This window comes from Ranitomeya variabilis, chromosome 3 (assembly GCF_051348905.1).
Source record: "Ranitomeya variabilis isolate aRanVar5 chromosome 3, aRanVar5.hap1, whole genome shotgun sequence".
Classification (NCBI taxonomy): domain Eukaryota; kingdom Metazoa; phylum Chordata; class Amphibia; order Anura; family Dendrobatidae; genus Ranitomeya; species Ranitomeya variabilis.
The window spans coordinates 34258109-34274192 of NC_135234.1; the positions used below are offsets into that span (position 1 = coordinate 34258109).

General features: G+C 42.9%; 1 protein-coding gene across 3 annotated transcripts in view; it reads left to right on the forward strand.

The window, feature by feature from the left end:
* The window catches only part of LOC143815090 (heat shock factor protein 5-like), a 35816-nt gene that overhangs the window by 11923 nt on the left and 7809 nt on the right, over positions 1-16084 (forward strand). For 2 of the 3 annotated variants that reach the window (XM_077293940.1, XM_077293943.1), the window contains 3 exons: positions 4781-4878; positions 14549-14761; positions 15617-15694. In XM_077293940.1, coding sequence (XP_077150055.1) covers positions 4781-4878; positions 14549-14761; positions 15617-15694 — 389 coding nt within the window. The remainder of the gene's footprint in view (positions 1-4780; positions 4879-14548; positions 14762-15616; positions 15695-16084) is intronic. The other variant, XM_077293942.1, reaches the window with a different exon arrangement.

Genomic DNA, 16084 nt, shown 5'->3' on the forward strand with positions numbered 1-16084 from the left:
AGGCGACGGGAGATGTAGTGGACTTTGTACTCAATACTGGGCCTCCCTCAGCTCAAAGGCCGCATAATGGCCATATAGCCTTCCGCTATGGATGGTACGCCCCTGAATATAGCCAGGTGACATTAGTTTACTGCAATTATCATTAGTAGCAAAGTAGACCCCTCTAAAATTTCCAGGTTGTTGTTTTTGCTAATTTCCACCTCTGTACTTTCCTAATTTAAAAGGCTTGTCTGAGATTAAAAACAAAATGTCTAAGACCAGAAAAGGTTAAAAAAAGGAAAATAATTCATACTCACCTTTGCAATTTCCCAGTTTCAGTCCCAGCGTGCATGTGATCCCAGCTGGTATTTGTTACTTCCCTGCAGTGATCATTTCATGTTCATGCACATGACCTCTGCAGGGGATCACTGGCTTCACTGGTGATACTCAAATGTATGGCACAATGTCAGTAAGGCCAGTAATTGGCTGCAGTAGCCACCTGGATTTACACCATGTCATTACTACAGTGATGTAATTAATGACCAGCAGGGACCACCAGAGCATCTACACGCGTCAGGAACTGGACTTGTTTGTCAAATTCCTCAAAATATTAGTAAACCCCTTTAAGTTGTCTGATAGAGATATACTGTACATAGGTGATGGGACAGTTGGGTATATAGGGGATAGGGGTGTCCAGTATATACTGTAGGTGATGGGACAGTTGGGTGCATACATGATAGGGGTGTCCTGTAGATAGGTGATGGGACTGTTGGGTGGATAGCTGATAGGGGTGTCCTGTATATAGGTGATGGGACAGTTGGGTGGATAGCTGATAGGGGTGTCCTATAGATAGTTGATGGTACAGTTGGGTGGATAGGTAATAGGGGTGTCCTGTATATAGGTGATGGGACAGTTGGGTGGATACATGATAGGGGTGTCCTGTACATAGGTGATGGGACAGTTGGATGGATAGGTGATTGGGATGTCTTGTAGATAGGTGATGGGACAGTTGGGTGGATAGGTGAGTCCTGCATATAGGTGATGGGACAGTTGGGTGGATACATGATAGGGGTGTCCTGTAGAGAGGTGATGGGACAGTTGGGTGGATAGGTGATAGGGGTTGTCACGGATCCCTCCGTGCTGTTACTAATTGTCATGTACCCGCTCTCAGCACGCGACTTGGGGTTGCACCTGCAAGGGGTTAATCTATCTTTCCTCTCAGTCCAGCATTCAACCTCTGTCCTATGCTGTAATGGGAGCATAAATTACACTCCGACCCACGCCACCCACCTGCTCATACACGCTGCCACCACTCACCGAACACACGGGCGATGACTCCCGGAAATATTACTACTACTGTCCGTCAATCATATGGATCATACAGTTTAAGGCTATGGATTCTTTAGAACATACAAGGTTCAACTGTTAAAGTTTATGCTTTAATACCAAAAGTACAGTGCTTGCAGTAAAGAAAAAGATATAAAAATATGGTAATAATTGCTTGTTTTTGATTGGACCACGGCCGCACCCCCAATGAATATATTATTTTCTCTGAGATTCTTTGTGTAAAGCTTCCCACAGATAGATAGTGTAAGGCTGTAATTGACATCTCTCTTCCAAAGAGCCGAAGGTGTGAAGCGCTTCCTCTCTTTCCTGGTCCTAGCTAGGTCCCCTGGCGAGATTGGAGACAAAAGTCTGCTGTCTCATGATAATACTTATTAACACCTGGGTGAGACCTGCAGCCTTCAGGACAGATGTTAAATTATTACTAGTCACACAATAAACCTATACATAGTTCACTGCACACATATACACTCATCAGCCACTTTATTAGGTACACCTGTCCAACTTCTTGTTAACACTTAATTTCTAATCAGCCAATCACATGGCGGCAACTCAGTGCATTTAGGCATGTAGACATGGTCAAGACAATCTCCTGCAGTTCAAACCGAGCATCAGTATGGGGAAGAAAGGTGATTTGAGTGCCTTTGAACGTGGCATGGTTGTTGTTGCCAGAAGGGCTGGTCTGAGTATTTCAGAAACTGCTGATCTACTGGGATTTTCATGCACAACCATCTCTAGGGTTTACAGAGAATGGTCCGAAAAAGAAAAAAAATCCAGTGAGCGGCAGTTCTGTGGGCGGAAATGCCTTGTTGATGCCAGAGGTCAGAGGAGAATGGGCAGACTGGTTCGAGCTGATAGAAAGGCAACAGTGACTCAAATCGCCACCCGTTACAACCAAGGTAGGCCTAAGAGCATCTCTGAACGCACAGTGCGTCGAACTTTGAGGCAGATGGGCTACAGCAGCAGAAGACCACACCGGGTACCACTCCTTTCAGCTAAGAACAGGAAACTGAGGCTACAATTTGTACAAGCTCATCGAAATTGGACAGTAGAAGATTGGAAAAACGTTGCTTGGTCTGATGAGTCTCGATTTCTGCTGCGACATTCGGATGGTAGGGTCAGAATTTGGCGTAAACAACATGAAAGCATGGATCCATCCTGCCTTGTATGGAGCATCTTTGGGATGTGCAGCCGACAAATCTGCGGCAACTGTGTGATGCCATCATGTCAATATGGACCAAAATCTCTGAGGAATGCTTCCAGCACCTTGTTGAATCTATGCCACGAAGAATTGAGGCAGTTCTGAAGGCAAAAGGGGGTCCAACCCGTTACTAGCATGGTGTACCTAATAAAGTGGCCGGTGAGTGTACATATTTCACCACAGGGGTGTCCTGTAGATAGGTGATGGGACAGTTGAGTGGATAGGTGATTGGGGTTTCGTGTAGATAGGTGATGGGACGGTTGGGTGGATAGGTGATAGGGGTGTCCTGTATATACAGTACAGACCAAAAGTTTGGACACACCTCATTTAAAGATTTTTCTGTATTTTCAGGACTATGAAAATTGCAAATTCACACTGAAGGCATCAAAACTATGAACTGGCACATTTGGAATTATATACTTAACAAAAAAGTGTGAAATAACTGAAAATGTCTTATATTCTAGGTTCTTCAAAGTAGCCACCTTTTGCTTTGATGACTGCTTTGCACACTCTTGATGAGTTTCAAGAGGTAGTCACCGGGAATGGTTTTCACTTCACAGGTGTGCCCTGTCAGGATTAATAAGTGGGATTTCTTGCCTTATAAATGGGGTTGGGACCATCAGTTGTGTTGTGCAGAAGTCTGGTGGATACAGAGCTGATAGTCCTACTGAATAGACTGTTAGAATTTGTATTATGGCAAGAAAAAAGCAGCTAAGTAAAGAAAAACGAATGGCCATCATTACTTTAAGAAATGAAGGTCAGTCAGTCTGAAAAATTGGAAAAACTTTGAAAGTGTCCCCAAGTGCAGTTGCCAAAACCATCAAGCGCTACAAAGAAACTGGCTCACATGAGGACCGCCCCACGAAAGGAAGACCAAGAGTCACCTCTGCTTCTGAGGATAAGTTTATCCGAGTCACCAGCCTCCGAAATCGCAGGTTAACAGCAGCTCAGATTAGAGACCAGGTCAATGCCACACAGAGTTCTAGCAGCAGACACATCTCTACAACAACTGTTAAGAGGAGACTTTGTGCAGCAGGCCTTCATGGTAAAATAGCTGCTAGTAAACCACTGCTAAGGACAGGCAACAAGCAGAAGAGACTTGTTTGGGCTGAAGAACCCAAGGAATGGCCATTAGACCAGTGGAAATCTGTGCTTTGGTCTGATGAGTCCAAATTTGAGATCTTTGGTTCCAACCACCGTGTCTTTGTGCGACGAAGAAAAGGTGAACGGATGGACTCTACATGCCTGGTTCCCACCGTGAAGCATGGAGGAGGAGGTGTGATGGTGTGGCGGTGCTTTGCTGGTGACACTGTTGGGGATTTATTAAAAATTGAAGGCATACTGAACCAGCATGGCTACCACCACAGCATCTTGCAGCGGCATGCTATTCCATCCGGTTTGCGTTTAGTTGGACCATCATTTATTTTTCAACAGGACAATGACCCCAAACACACCTCCAGGCTGTGTAAGGGCTATTTGACCAAGAAGGAGAGTGATGGGGTGCTATGCCAGATGACCTGGCCTCCACAGTCACCAGACCTGAACCCAAAGAAGATGGTTTGGGGTGAGCTGGACTGCAGAGTGAAGGCAAAAGGGCCAACAAGTGCTAAGCATTTCTGGGAACTCCTTCAAGATTGTTGGAAGACCATTCCCGGTGACTACCTCTTGTAGCTCATCAAGAGAATGCCAAGAGTGTGCCAAGCAGTCATCAAAGCAAAAGGTGGCTACTGTGTAGAACCTAGAATATAAGACATATTTTCAGTTGTTTCACACTTTTTTGTTAAGTATATAATTCCACATGTGTTAATTCATAGTTTTGATGCCTTCAGTGTCAATATACAATTTTCATAGTCCAGAAAATACAGAAAAATCTTTAAATGAGAAGGTGTGTCCAAACTTTTGGTCTGTACTGTAGGTGATGGGACAGTTGGGTGGATAGGTGATAGGGGTGTCGTGTAGATAGGTGGTGAGACAGTTGGGTGAAAAAGCGATAAGGTAGTTGGGTGGATAGGTGATGACACAGTTGGGTGCATAGGTGATAGGGTCATCTTGTGGACAGGATGGGGGACAGTTGGGTAGAAATGCGATGGGTTATCCTATGGATAGGTGATTAGTTGTAAATATGGGACACCATCTTTAAGTGACTACATTTGAGTGGTTACTTCATTCTTTTTTAAGGAAAAAAAGACACATTAATATATAATGCATTTAATGGTATTTGATTCCAATTCCATTTGTTGTTCATTTCCCATCTAGCTATTCTGCCAGGCTGCACAACTCCAGCTCATTTGCACCACCTCAGTGGCTGCTCCAGTCCCACAGTCTCCTCAAATCAACACTGCAGCAATTTTCAGGTACGTATAATTAAAATGTAACCTGACTCAAAAGATACTTAATGAATCTTAACGTCTGCAAATGTTTGGTATTTTGATGACGTGTTTATTAGATGGATGCCTTACACACACCACCCCCAATGGCTTTATAGCTTTGTCTTTTAATGTAATAGTACTGTAATTTGTATGGCCCGACTGTTCCAACTTCTTTGCTGGTGTTGCCATTCCTCAAATCTTGAAAGGAACTATAGAGATGACCAGCAGATATTTTCAGATCCGCTCTTTGAAGCCTGGAAGCTATGGTCATATGTTATTGTTCTGAAGAATTTCTCTGCTAGAACCACCAGCAATCAGCTATAATCTGTGTTCGAAACTATCAACACGTGCCTCGGCAGTGCTTTTGCGGGTGAAGTTACACATTACATATTTTTCATAACTAACACTCATGTCACTGTTGATTTCCGTACCTACAGTCCCTTGCAAAAGTATTTAGCTCTCTGGAACTTTTCCACCTTTTCCCACATATCATGCTTCAAACATAAAGATACCAAATGTAAATTTTTGGTGAAGAATCAACAACAAGTGGAACACAATTGTGAAGTTGAACGAAATTTATTGGTTATTTTAAATTTTTGTGGAAATTCGTAAACTGAAAAGTGGGGAGTGCAATATTATTCGGCCCCGAGGGCGTGGCTATGTAACAGGAGCGAGAGGACGCGCTCGGCTAGAGCTCCCGATATCCTGATTATATTCTGGCACTTTAACCCTCTTCAGTGTGAACCACTTACTGCCTGCTGATCCCGAGACCCCGGGAGGTGAGCGGCTGCTGCGGAGTGTGCTGAGGCTTGGAGACGGCTTGGGATCCGGAGGAACCCGTGAGAGCGGTGGGACACACGAGGCGGCGGCCATTTTCTGAAGACGCGCGATCAGGATAACACGGAGCGGCGCCGCTTCTATCAAAGCTGCTGGGGCTCTTCTGAGTTCGGGAGGCTCTACGGTATAGGCGGCGGTGTGTACTGGGACTCGGTTGTGCCGGTGACAGGGGGAGTGGATTGGCGCCGGTGAGAGGTGGCGGTCACTCTGTAGGCGCGCACTCAGTCAGGAGGAGCTGCTGCGCTGAACACTGTCCTGACAGCGCTATACGGGAGGTGGCCATAAACTCCATTCTAAACAATATAGTGGGGATAGTCAGTGTGTGCGCTGAGACATTGGGCCCCGATCTTCCCTCCAGTCTGAAGACACCTACCTCCGTTGGCGCTAGAAATTTGGAAGGCTTGGCCCCCCTCCTTGCTGCTTTCTCTGCGGGGCTGCGGTCCTTCTCCTCCTCCCTGGTGCGCTGAGTTTCAGACTGGACTGGCATTGCTGCGCTTAATTTGTTCTACCATAATTATAAATATCCCACCTATCTTGTGCTGCCTCACAATTACCTTATTGTCTTCCACCTCGACTAGCCATGCAGCACTCAAAGGGTTCAGGAGCTGCCGACAAACTAAAAAAAGACCCTCCGGATGGTGGGCGAAATCTTAGGAATAACCCCACACAGGCTTTATGTAAAGGTCGCCCATTGGACACTAATGAGGAGAGGGAACAGGAAGGACTAACTCTCAAACAAGCCTCTGAACAATTAATGCAGGCTATCTCCTTGACCAGATCTTCTCTTACAGAAAAAATAGAGGATGTGCACACTGAGGTGGGCCGCCTGAGACATGATATTCAAACTATGGGAAGACGCATTACGGAGGTGGAAACAAGAGTATCACAGATGGAAGATACTATCCCCCCCATGGAGGCCAAATTGACAAAGGTGGCTGGCTCCATAAACGCTTGGAAACAAAAAGCGGATGATCTGGAAAATAGACTGCGTCGGAACAATATCCGGATTATTGGTCTACCAGAACACTCCGAGGGCCAACGCCCTGAAGAATTTTTAGAGGATTGGCTCAAAACCTCCTTGGGAGGTGAATTCCCCCCCAGCCAACATCTCTATCCTTCGGAAGGCATTGAATTTTGCCCTAAGCTTCCCAGAAGCTAATGTCATTTGTATGGGGGACTTTAACCTGGTCATGGACCACCGCCTTGATAGGTTGAGAATGGGCGATGAGGCAGCTGGGGAATCTCCCTCTCAAGCTCCTTCACAATTGGCTTTGTTTATGGAGGGCAGTGGGTGGTTAGATCTGTGGAGAATACGCCATCCTGAGGTACAGGGATATACATGTCACTCATCTACTAGACGCTCTCTCTCCCGGTTAGATTACATATTTGGCTCTGAGCGGGTGGCAATGTGGGTAGATAGCATTGAACATGGCAATATCTGACCACTGCCCAATTATTCTTAAGCTTAAATACGGACAATCCAACAATGGTATAATCTGGAAATTGAACCCATTTTGGCTTAAATTAATAGACTCTAGCGATAGAACTGTTGATCAGCTGAAATGTTTCCTCTTGTCCCATCCGGAGCCCCAAGACATTAATACGCTCTGGGATACCCTCAAAGCATATTTACGGGTTGTTTATCTTCCACAATTTCTTATATAAAGAGAACGACCTTTAGGGAGGATGATGAGGTGGAGAGGCGTTTAAAAGATTCGGAATCTGCATATATATATCTGACCCTACTAATGGCAATAGAATTGCATGGTTATCTTCCCAGCGGCTATATGTACAGCATGTAGACTAAGTCCAAGCGTAAACTATTCTTTGCGCGGTCAATCTTACTTCGAACTAGGAAACCAAGCTAGTAAATTTTTGGCCTTCTTGGTACGTCAACACAATACCTCCAATACTATATTGCAGATCCGAACACCAGATGGATCTTTGACATCCTCTACCGAGGAGATACTCCGCTGCTTCCATGAATATTATAAGTCATTATATTCCTCTAAATGTGATTTTGATATTTCGGAAAACTTAAACTACCTATCGGATATAACATTTCCTGTACTGAGCCCAACTCAACGGGCCTTTATGGATGCCGAGTTTACCTTGGAGGAGGTTGAATATGCTATGGCAGATATGGCTTCTGGGAAAGCTCCTGGCCCAGACGGGTTCCCTGTTGAATTATATAAGAAATACCGCGACATACTTGCACCTCTTTTGTTAAAAGTATTTCGAGGGATGTGGGAGAGAGGCTCTATGCCTGATACTTTCTATGAGGCAAACATTGTGTACTTAAAAAGGAGGGGAAGGACCCTTCGGAATGCGGATCTTACCACCCTATATCATTGGTCAACGTGGACTACAAAATCTTTACCAAAATTCTAGCCATCAGACAACTCAATTATACTAGACCTTATACACCCGGACCAAATGGGTTTTAGGCCAGGCAAAAACACTTCTATTAACATTAGACGAGTCCAATCGATAGTCCAATACAGTTCATTGGTACCAGATAACTCCTGGGCGTTGGCATCGATGGATGCAGCCAAGGCCTTTGATTCTCTTGAATGGTCCTTTCTTTCAGCCTGCCTGCAAAAATTTGGTTTCGGAGATAAATTCTTAAAGTGGGTGGGTCTACTGTATATCAAACCTAGAGCTTGTCTGGTATTGAATGGGACAATCTCTAACCCCTTCTCACTACATAGAGGAATCCGCCAGGGATGCCCCCTCTCCCCGGCTCTCTTTGCTCTCGCGATAGAGGCACTGGCGATACGTGTAAGGTCTTTCCCGGATATTAAAGGTTTAGACATAGCTGGTCGGGTGGACACTATCGGTCTGTATGCTGATGACATGGTAGTGTTTATGGATAAAGTGGAGAACCATTGCCACAGGTAATTGCTACTATAGATAAATTTAGTAAATACTCAGGTCTATATATAAATTGGGACAAATCGGCGTTGATGCCCCTCTCCCATACCCCGCCTCGAGACCCTCTCTCCTCTCCCTATTGTATCAAGCTTCAAATACCTGGGCATACATATTTCCCAATTTAGCAGATTTGACCTACAACTCAATATATTTCCTTTGATAGAATTGGTTAAATTTAAATTTGCGACTTGGTCTAAACTTCCGCTCTCTGTAGCTGGTCATATTAATTTAATTAAAATGATACTGCTCCCTAAGCTCAGTTATTCCCTTCAGCATAGTGCAACGCCGATCCCTAAATCCTTTTTTGCCACCCTAAACTCTCAAATTACAAGTTTCATTTGGGGGAATTCTAGGCCTAAACTTAAATTATCCACGCTACAGAGACCAAGACAGGAGGGAAGGGCGGCATTACCCGATCTCTATCTCTATTATCTGGCTGGCCAGGCTAGAGCTCTCAATAAGTGCATGCCGGGTGAGTCTATCCCCAACTCTGAAAGCCACTTACTTCAATCGGCCCATATTGACTGTCCACTACATTTTTGGGAGTTGGAGAAAACTAATGTTCCCCGTTTGCTGCCTCTACTTCGTTTGGCGCGTTCAGTTTGGAGGCAAATAAAAAAGATTATTAGTTTTACAGCCATTATAGCAAAAATGCCTTTGTGGAACAAAGGCTATTTTCCAGCTCTATCTGGCCACCCGTCCACGGTTTTTTGGGTGACGCATGGTGTCTCTTCAATAGGCGATCTTTATAATGGGGGAATCTTTGTATCTTTTGAGCAGCTACAAGCTAAATATAATATACCGAGGTCCCAGTTCTTTCGATTCTTACAATTGAGGTCAGCCGTGCAATCGTATATGAGACTCGGGCGCAAACCAGGCTATATCCTCTCTACCCTTGATAGGGATCCTCAATTATCAAGGTCCTCAGGGTCTCATCTCCTCCCTCTATACTTACTTACTATCTATGGGAGCTACACCTACTCTGGACTCTATTAAAGGGAAATGGGGGAGACTCCTTTCCGGTATACAGGAAGAGGATTGGGATGATGTTCTTGAATTTCCAATTAAAGTATCCCCATCAGTTAACAACAGGATGACCCAGCTATATATAATACACCAAGCATACTTAACTCCGGTACGGCTCTTTAAAATGGGTCGTTTCCAAACATCAGAATGTTTGCGATGTCATTCACCGGATGCAGACTTCATTCACATGATATGGGGCTGTCCTGTCATTTCTTATTATTGGAGGGATGTGACGTCCTTGTTGACGTCGTTACTATCAACCCCTGTTCCCCTTGACCCACTAACTTGTATATTTGGTGTGTGGTGGGAGGAGAATTGGGATCACCACACTGGGATTCTCTTATGGGAAACTCTCTTTATGGCACGGAAAGTATTGGCGCTGCGGTGGATGGGAGGCTCACACCCCTCCCTGAGATCTTGGATTGACCTGGTAAACTTGATCATTCCATATGAACGTACACTATATCAAAACAGGGGGTGTCCAGAAAAATTTGAAAAAATTTGGGGTAGATGGAATTCTTCCCATCTTACTCTGTAGTTACAACATGACTGCTTTTGGTACTGGTAGAGATATTACATGGGCGGCAGATACAAGGTAATGCTCCGTATTAGTAGTTAGAGCTACAACCAAACAACACAGTAAGGATCAATTTCCAAGAAAAATTACCAAAGCATGGGATTATTACAATAAGCCTTTATTTGTGGGTATGGCAAAGGTTACAAAATGTAAAATTACATATAAAATTAATTATAAAAATATTGTAAAAATATCCATTCAAAAAGATAACGCTGCACCAGGATTATAAAATGTAAATAATAACTACCCCACTTGTATCAAGGTAATTTTACTTGTGCTATACAAATCAATCTCTCTCGTGTAAAATGTGAAAAGAAAAATTAATAAAAGCCAAATTGGAAAAAGTGACGTGCACTATTATAACACACAAAATATAATATAATATAAAGTGACTAGGTGCAAATTTCTGTTACCAGTCATTGGTGTGCAAAAAGGAAAGGAGATTGAAAAAATCACGCATCAGGTGTCAGACTATGCTGAACGCCTGTATGTGTGATGGTATAGCAGCAATGTGATTATATCTACCTGGGGAAGTTTTTTGATCCTGTGCCAGCGTCTCACCCGACGCGCGTTTCGGAATCGTTATCCTTCGTCAGGGGGAGTCTCCCCCTGACGAAGGATAACGATTCCGAAACGCGCGTCGGGTGAGACGCTGGCACAGGATCAAAAAACTTCCCCAGGTAGATATAATCACATTGCTGCTATACCATCACACATACAGGCGTTCAGCATAGTCTGACACCTGATGCGTGATTTTTTCAATCTCCTTTCCTTTTTGCACACCAATGACTGGTAACAGAAATTTGCACCTAGTCACTTTATATTATATTATATTTTGTGTGTTATAATAGTGCACGTCACTTTTTCCAATTTGGCTTTTATTAATTTTTCTTTTCACATTTTACACGAGAGAGATTGATTTGTATAGCACAAGTAAAATTACCTTGATACAAGTGGGGTAGTTATTATTTACATTTTATAATCCTGGTGCAGCGTTATCTTTTTGAATGGATATTTTTACAATATTTTTATAATTAATTTTATATGTAATTTTACATTTTGTAACCTTTGCCATACCCACAAATAAAGGCTTATTGTAATAATCCCATGCTTTGGTAATTTTTCTTGGAAATTGATCCTTACTGTGTTGTTTGGTTGTAGCTCGGTCTAGACTGTGGTCTCCACAGAGGTTGTCACACAGCGCACCCTGGTGGTTAATATTAAAAAACATTGCACAATATTATTTATATTTTCTTATATATATGCGTATGTGTGTATGTGTATATATACATATATATATATATATATATATATAGAGGTGTAGGATTGGAGTAATTGGTCCACCTGTGGGTACGCTGTGTTTTTTAATAATATTAGTAGTTAGAGTAGAGATAGGTATAATTCACGATTAACTTATTTGTTACAAATAATTTGGTATCCTTACTCCATAGCTTCATGAGAATGTTTGCTATAATTAAGACAATATTCCATTATAGGTTTGCTAAATACATAATTTAGCTGTATTGTTCATTACGTTTAATTGTTTGAAAGCAAATATGAATGTAACGTAATTTCATTTTGTTCTTAATAAACGAATTTAAAAAAAAATATTATTCGGCCCCTTTACCTTAATGCTTTGTTGCTCCACCTTTTGCTGCGATTACAAGTCGCTTGGGGTAGGTCTCTATCAGTTTTGTACATCGAGAGACTGAAATTCTTGCCCATTCTTCCTTGGCAAACAGCTCGAGCTCAGTAAGGTTTGATGGCGATCGTTTGTGAACAGCAGTTTTCAGCTCTTTCCACAGATCCTCGATTGGATTGAGGTCTGGACTCTGACTTGGCCATTCTAACACCTGGATACGTTTATTTGTGAACCATTCCATTGTAGATTTTGCTTTATGTTTGGGATCATTGTCTTGTTGGAAGACAAATCTCCGTCCCAGTCTCAGGTCTTTTGCAGACTCCAACAGGTTTTCTTCAAGAATGGTCCTGTACTTGGCTCCATCCATCTTCCCATCAATTTTAACCATCTTCCCTGTCCCTGCTGAAGAAAAGCAGGCCCAAACCATGATGCTGCCACCACCATGTTTGACAGTGGGGATGGGGTGTTCAGGGTGATGAGCTGTGTTGCCTTTACGCCAAACATATCGTTAGGCATTGTTGCCAAGATGTTCGGTTTTTGGTTTCATCTGACCAGAGCACCTTCTTCCACATGTTTGGTGTGTCTCCCAGGTGGCTTGTTGTAAACTTTAAACAACACTTTTTATGGACATCTTTGAGAAATGGCTTTCTTCTTGCCACTCTTCCATAAAGGCCAGATTTGTGCAGTGTACAACTGATTGTTGTCCTATGGACAGACTGTCCCACCTCAGCTGTAGATCTCTGCAGTTCATCCAGAGTGACCATGGGCCTCTTGGCTGCATCTCTGATCAGTCTTCTCCTTGTTTGAGATGAAAGTTTAGAGGGACGGCCGGGTCTTGGTAGATTTGCAGTGGTATGATACTCCTTCCATTTGAATATGAACGCTTGCACAGTGCTCCTTGGGATGTTTAAAGTTTTGGAAATCATTTTGTATCCAAATCCGGCTTTAAACTTCTCCACAACAGTATCACGGACCTGCCTGTTGTGTTCCTTGGTCTTCATGATGCTCCCTGTGCTTCACACAGAACCCTGAGACTATCACAGAGCAGGTGCATTTATACGGAGACTTGATTACACACAGGTGGATTATATTTATCATCATTAGGCATTTAGGACAACATTGGATCATTCACAATGAACTTCTGGAGTGAGTTTGATGCACTGAAAGTAAAGGGGCCGAATAATATTGCACGCCCCACTTTTCAGTTTTTGAGTTTCCACAAAAACTTAAAATAACAAATAAATTTCGTTCAACTTCACAATTGTGTTCCACTTGTTGATTCTTCACCAAAAATTTACATTTAGTATCTTTATGTTTGAAGCATATCTGCGAAAAGTTCCAGGGAGCCAAATACTTTCGCAAGGCACTGTACTTTGATGAAAGCTGATCGGTTATTATGAGCAGCTTAGTTATGGCTTTTGCAGGGTAACTGGCTGAATGTGGCATCTCACAGCCACCACAGTTCCAGCTGATATGGGGTTGCTTCTGCCCTGTGATGATACAGCTCTGTATATCTGATAATATTTTATGTAGTTGGAGATTTTTTTTTTAATATTATTATAATTCAGGATTTTCACATTTATTCTAAATATATTTGCATTGCTTATTCAGCTTTCAAATAGTAGCAAGGACTGTGGTTATGCCGTAGGGTGCTCTTAACGATTCGCTTGGAAATATAGTGTTTCTCTGTCCCTTAAGCTCCTGTATCCAGTATTGCAGCATCGTTATGGGGTCACATTACACCCCATGCTGGATAGATGAGCTAGAGCACAACACTATAATATGCCCATTGCATAGATATAAGCAGACCACAGCATGGACCATAGCTGGTCCTTAATGCAAAGCTACTGTGTTGTACCATGGATCTAGAATAAATGTTATTGTGAACACTCCTGTCTATAATCATTTATGCAACAGTGACTATCATCTGGTTTATGTTTTATCAACCTTTTATAGCAAAGAGCACAAGACAAATTTATAAAGCAGATTATAACCCTTTATTTGTTCCACTGTGCAGAGCCCTTCAAAACCGCCTTAATTTTCTAAGGACTTCTTTAAAGGGAATTTGTCACCTCAAATTGGCGGGATATGTAAATGCCTTTTTTCCGGTCCGATGGGCGGCGTTTCGTCTTCATTTCTCTACCCCATCCGTCCCTGTTGTCTGCAATATTTTTGTTAATTAGAGTACTTGTCCTCCATAGTTCGCGCGTGCGCAATGCAATCTTTGCTCGCGCAGTATGCTTTGCCCAACTACGGGCAAAGCCGAAAAGCATTACTGCGCATGCGCCCTATGTCCCGGAAGTATTTTGCTGTCTTCTGTGACATCGTGCGCGGGCGCAGGCGCAGTAATGCTTTTCGGCTTTGCCCGCAGTTGGGCCAAGCATACCACGTGTGCGCGAGCGAAGATTGCATTGCACACGCATTATAGAGGACAAGTACTCTAATTCACGAACATATTGTGGACAACAGGGACCGACGGGGTGGAGAAATGAAGACGAAACGCCGACCATCGGACCGGAAAAAAGAAATTTACATATCCCGCCAATTTGAGGTGACAGAGTCCCTTTAATACAGGTTTGTCATTGAGAGATTCAGCGGAGTTCAGAAAAGAGGGGATGAATCTGGAGTCTTTTTTCCAGTTTGCAGATGTCCTACAATCTTCTCCATTGGAAGTGATGAAGCTGGATACAGTAGAAAGCCTTTTGGAGCCAGCAGAATCACCTTTACAAAATGCTGCCGTGTCATTGAGCCTAGGATACGATGAGGCCTATTGCAGTCAGGCTAACCAGTTGGAATTGTCCCAACCCATAAATGTTGACATCACCACTGATCCCATATTAGCCGATGAGCCGGTAAGTTGCCAAACTTAATTAGCTACAGTTAATGTTGATCCTCTCAATAGTGATCACACAGAGTTAAGTAGTAAGCTACGTTTGCCATGTGATGTCCAGACTACTGCAAAACATGAATATGGAAAAATCAATGCAAAACACATTAGCCTGCTTCATCAAAGCTTTTCTTCCAAAATTTTGGTGTAAAACGCTTTGAAAAGTTGCAAAATTTTGACGCAATGCGTGGCAGGAACATGGTCTGCACACATCACAGCTCCTGGCCAGGGAAGGAAGCAAAACAGACCGGTCAGCATGGGATGGCAAATGGCATTTTCTGTGAGGTAAAACATTTTTTTCTGTGAGGTAAATCATTGTTTTTAAACAGGCAGAGAAATGATTTACCTCACAGAAAGCAGCAGCGGCTATCCAATACCGTCATGTCTATATACTCTTTTTTGCATGCTCTGCTGACCAGCTGTGGTACTTTCAGGTCATGTTCCCGCAAGGTCAGGCACAGCTATTAGGCCACGTTCACTCGTACAGTGTTTGGTCAGTATTTTACCTCAGTATTTGTAAGCCAAAACCAGGAGTGGGTCAATAATGCAGAAGTGGTGACGTGTTTCTATTATACTTTTCCTCTGATTGTTCCTTTCCAAATTTTGGCTTACAAATACCGAGGTAAAATACTGACCAAACACTGAACATATGAACGTGGCCTTACACAGGTCACAGATTTATAAGATTATCTCAGAACAAGAACATTGTTTTTTAACACATCCAATTGTGGAACGTATTATTATTCCAAGTTCTATTAAAATATACTTTATTCTTGGGACATCCTGTTTAATGCAGCTTTTCCTTTTTTTGCTTGTGTAGGTTGACATGAATACACCTTCTGATGTAGACGTAACCTTGTGTGTTGATGAAGTAGAGATATTCCAATTAGCAAAATAAGCAAGTACATTTTAGTCCATAAGATTGAGTAGTATTTAAAACCACGCCATTTACGCACATTTCATCTGAGCCTTACATTTGGCTTATACATTGGGAATGGCTCCTCGTATCTATGACAGATGTCTCCATTAGGAACCATTCACCTGATGGAGGCCAAAGAAATGTCTTTTTGGCTTCTGCTGGGCTGGTAAGCATTGGTGTAATGTTTTTTTTCAGCATAATTGTAAGGAGCAGAGGATTCCTGTACATGAAAAATGTGCATTATAGGTTTTTGTACCCTATGGGCTATGTATTTCATGGTACGCCTATAGCTCTGTGTGTACTTCCAACGAAAGGCTCAGACATAACGCACACTTTGAGGTGTCATATAGAGCAGCATAGCTGCACAGA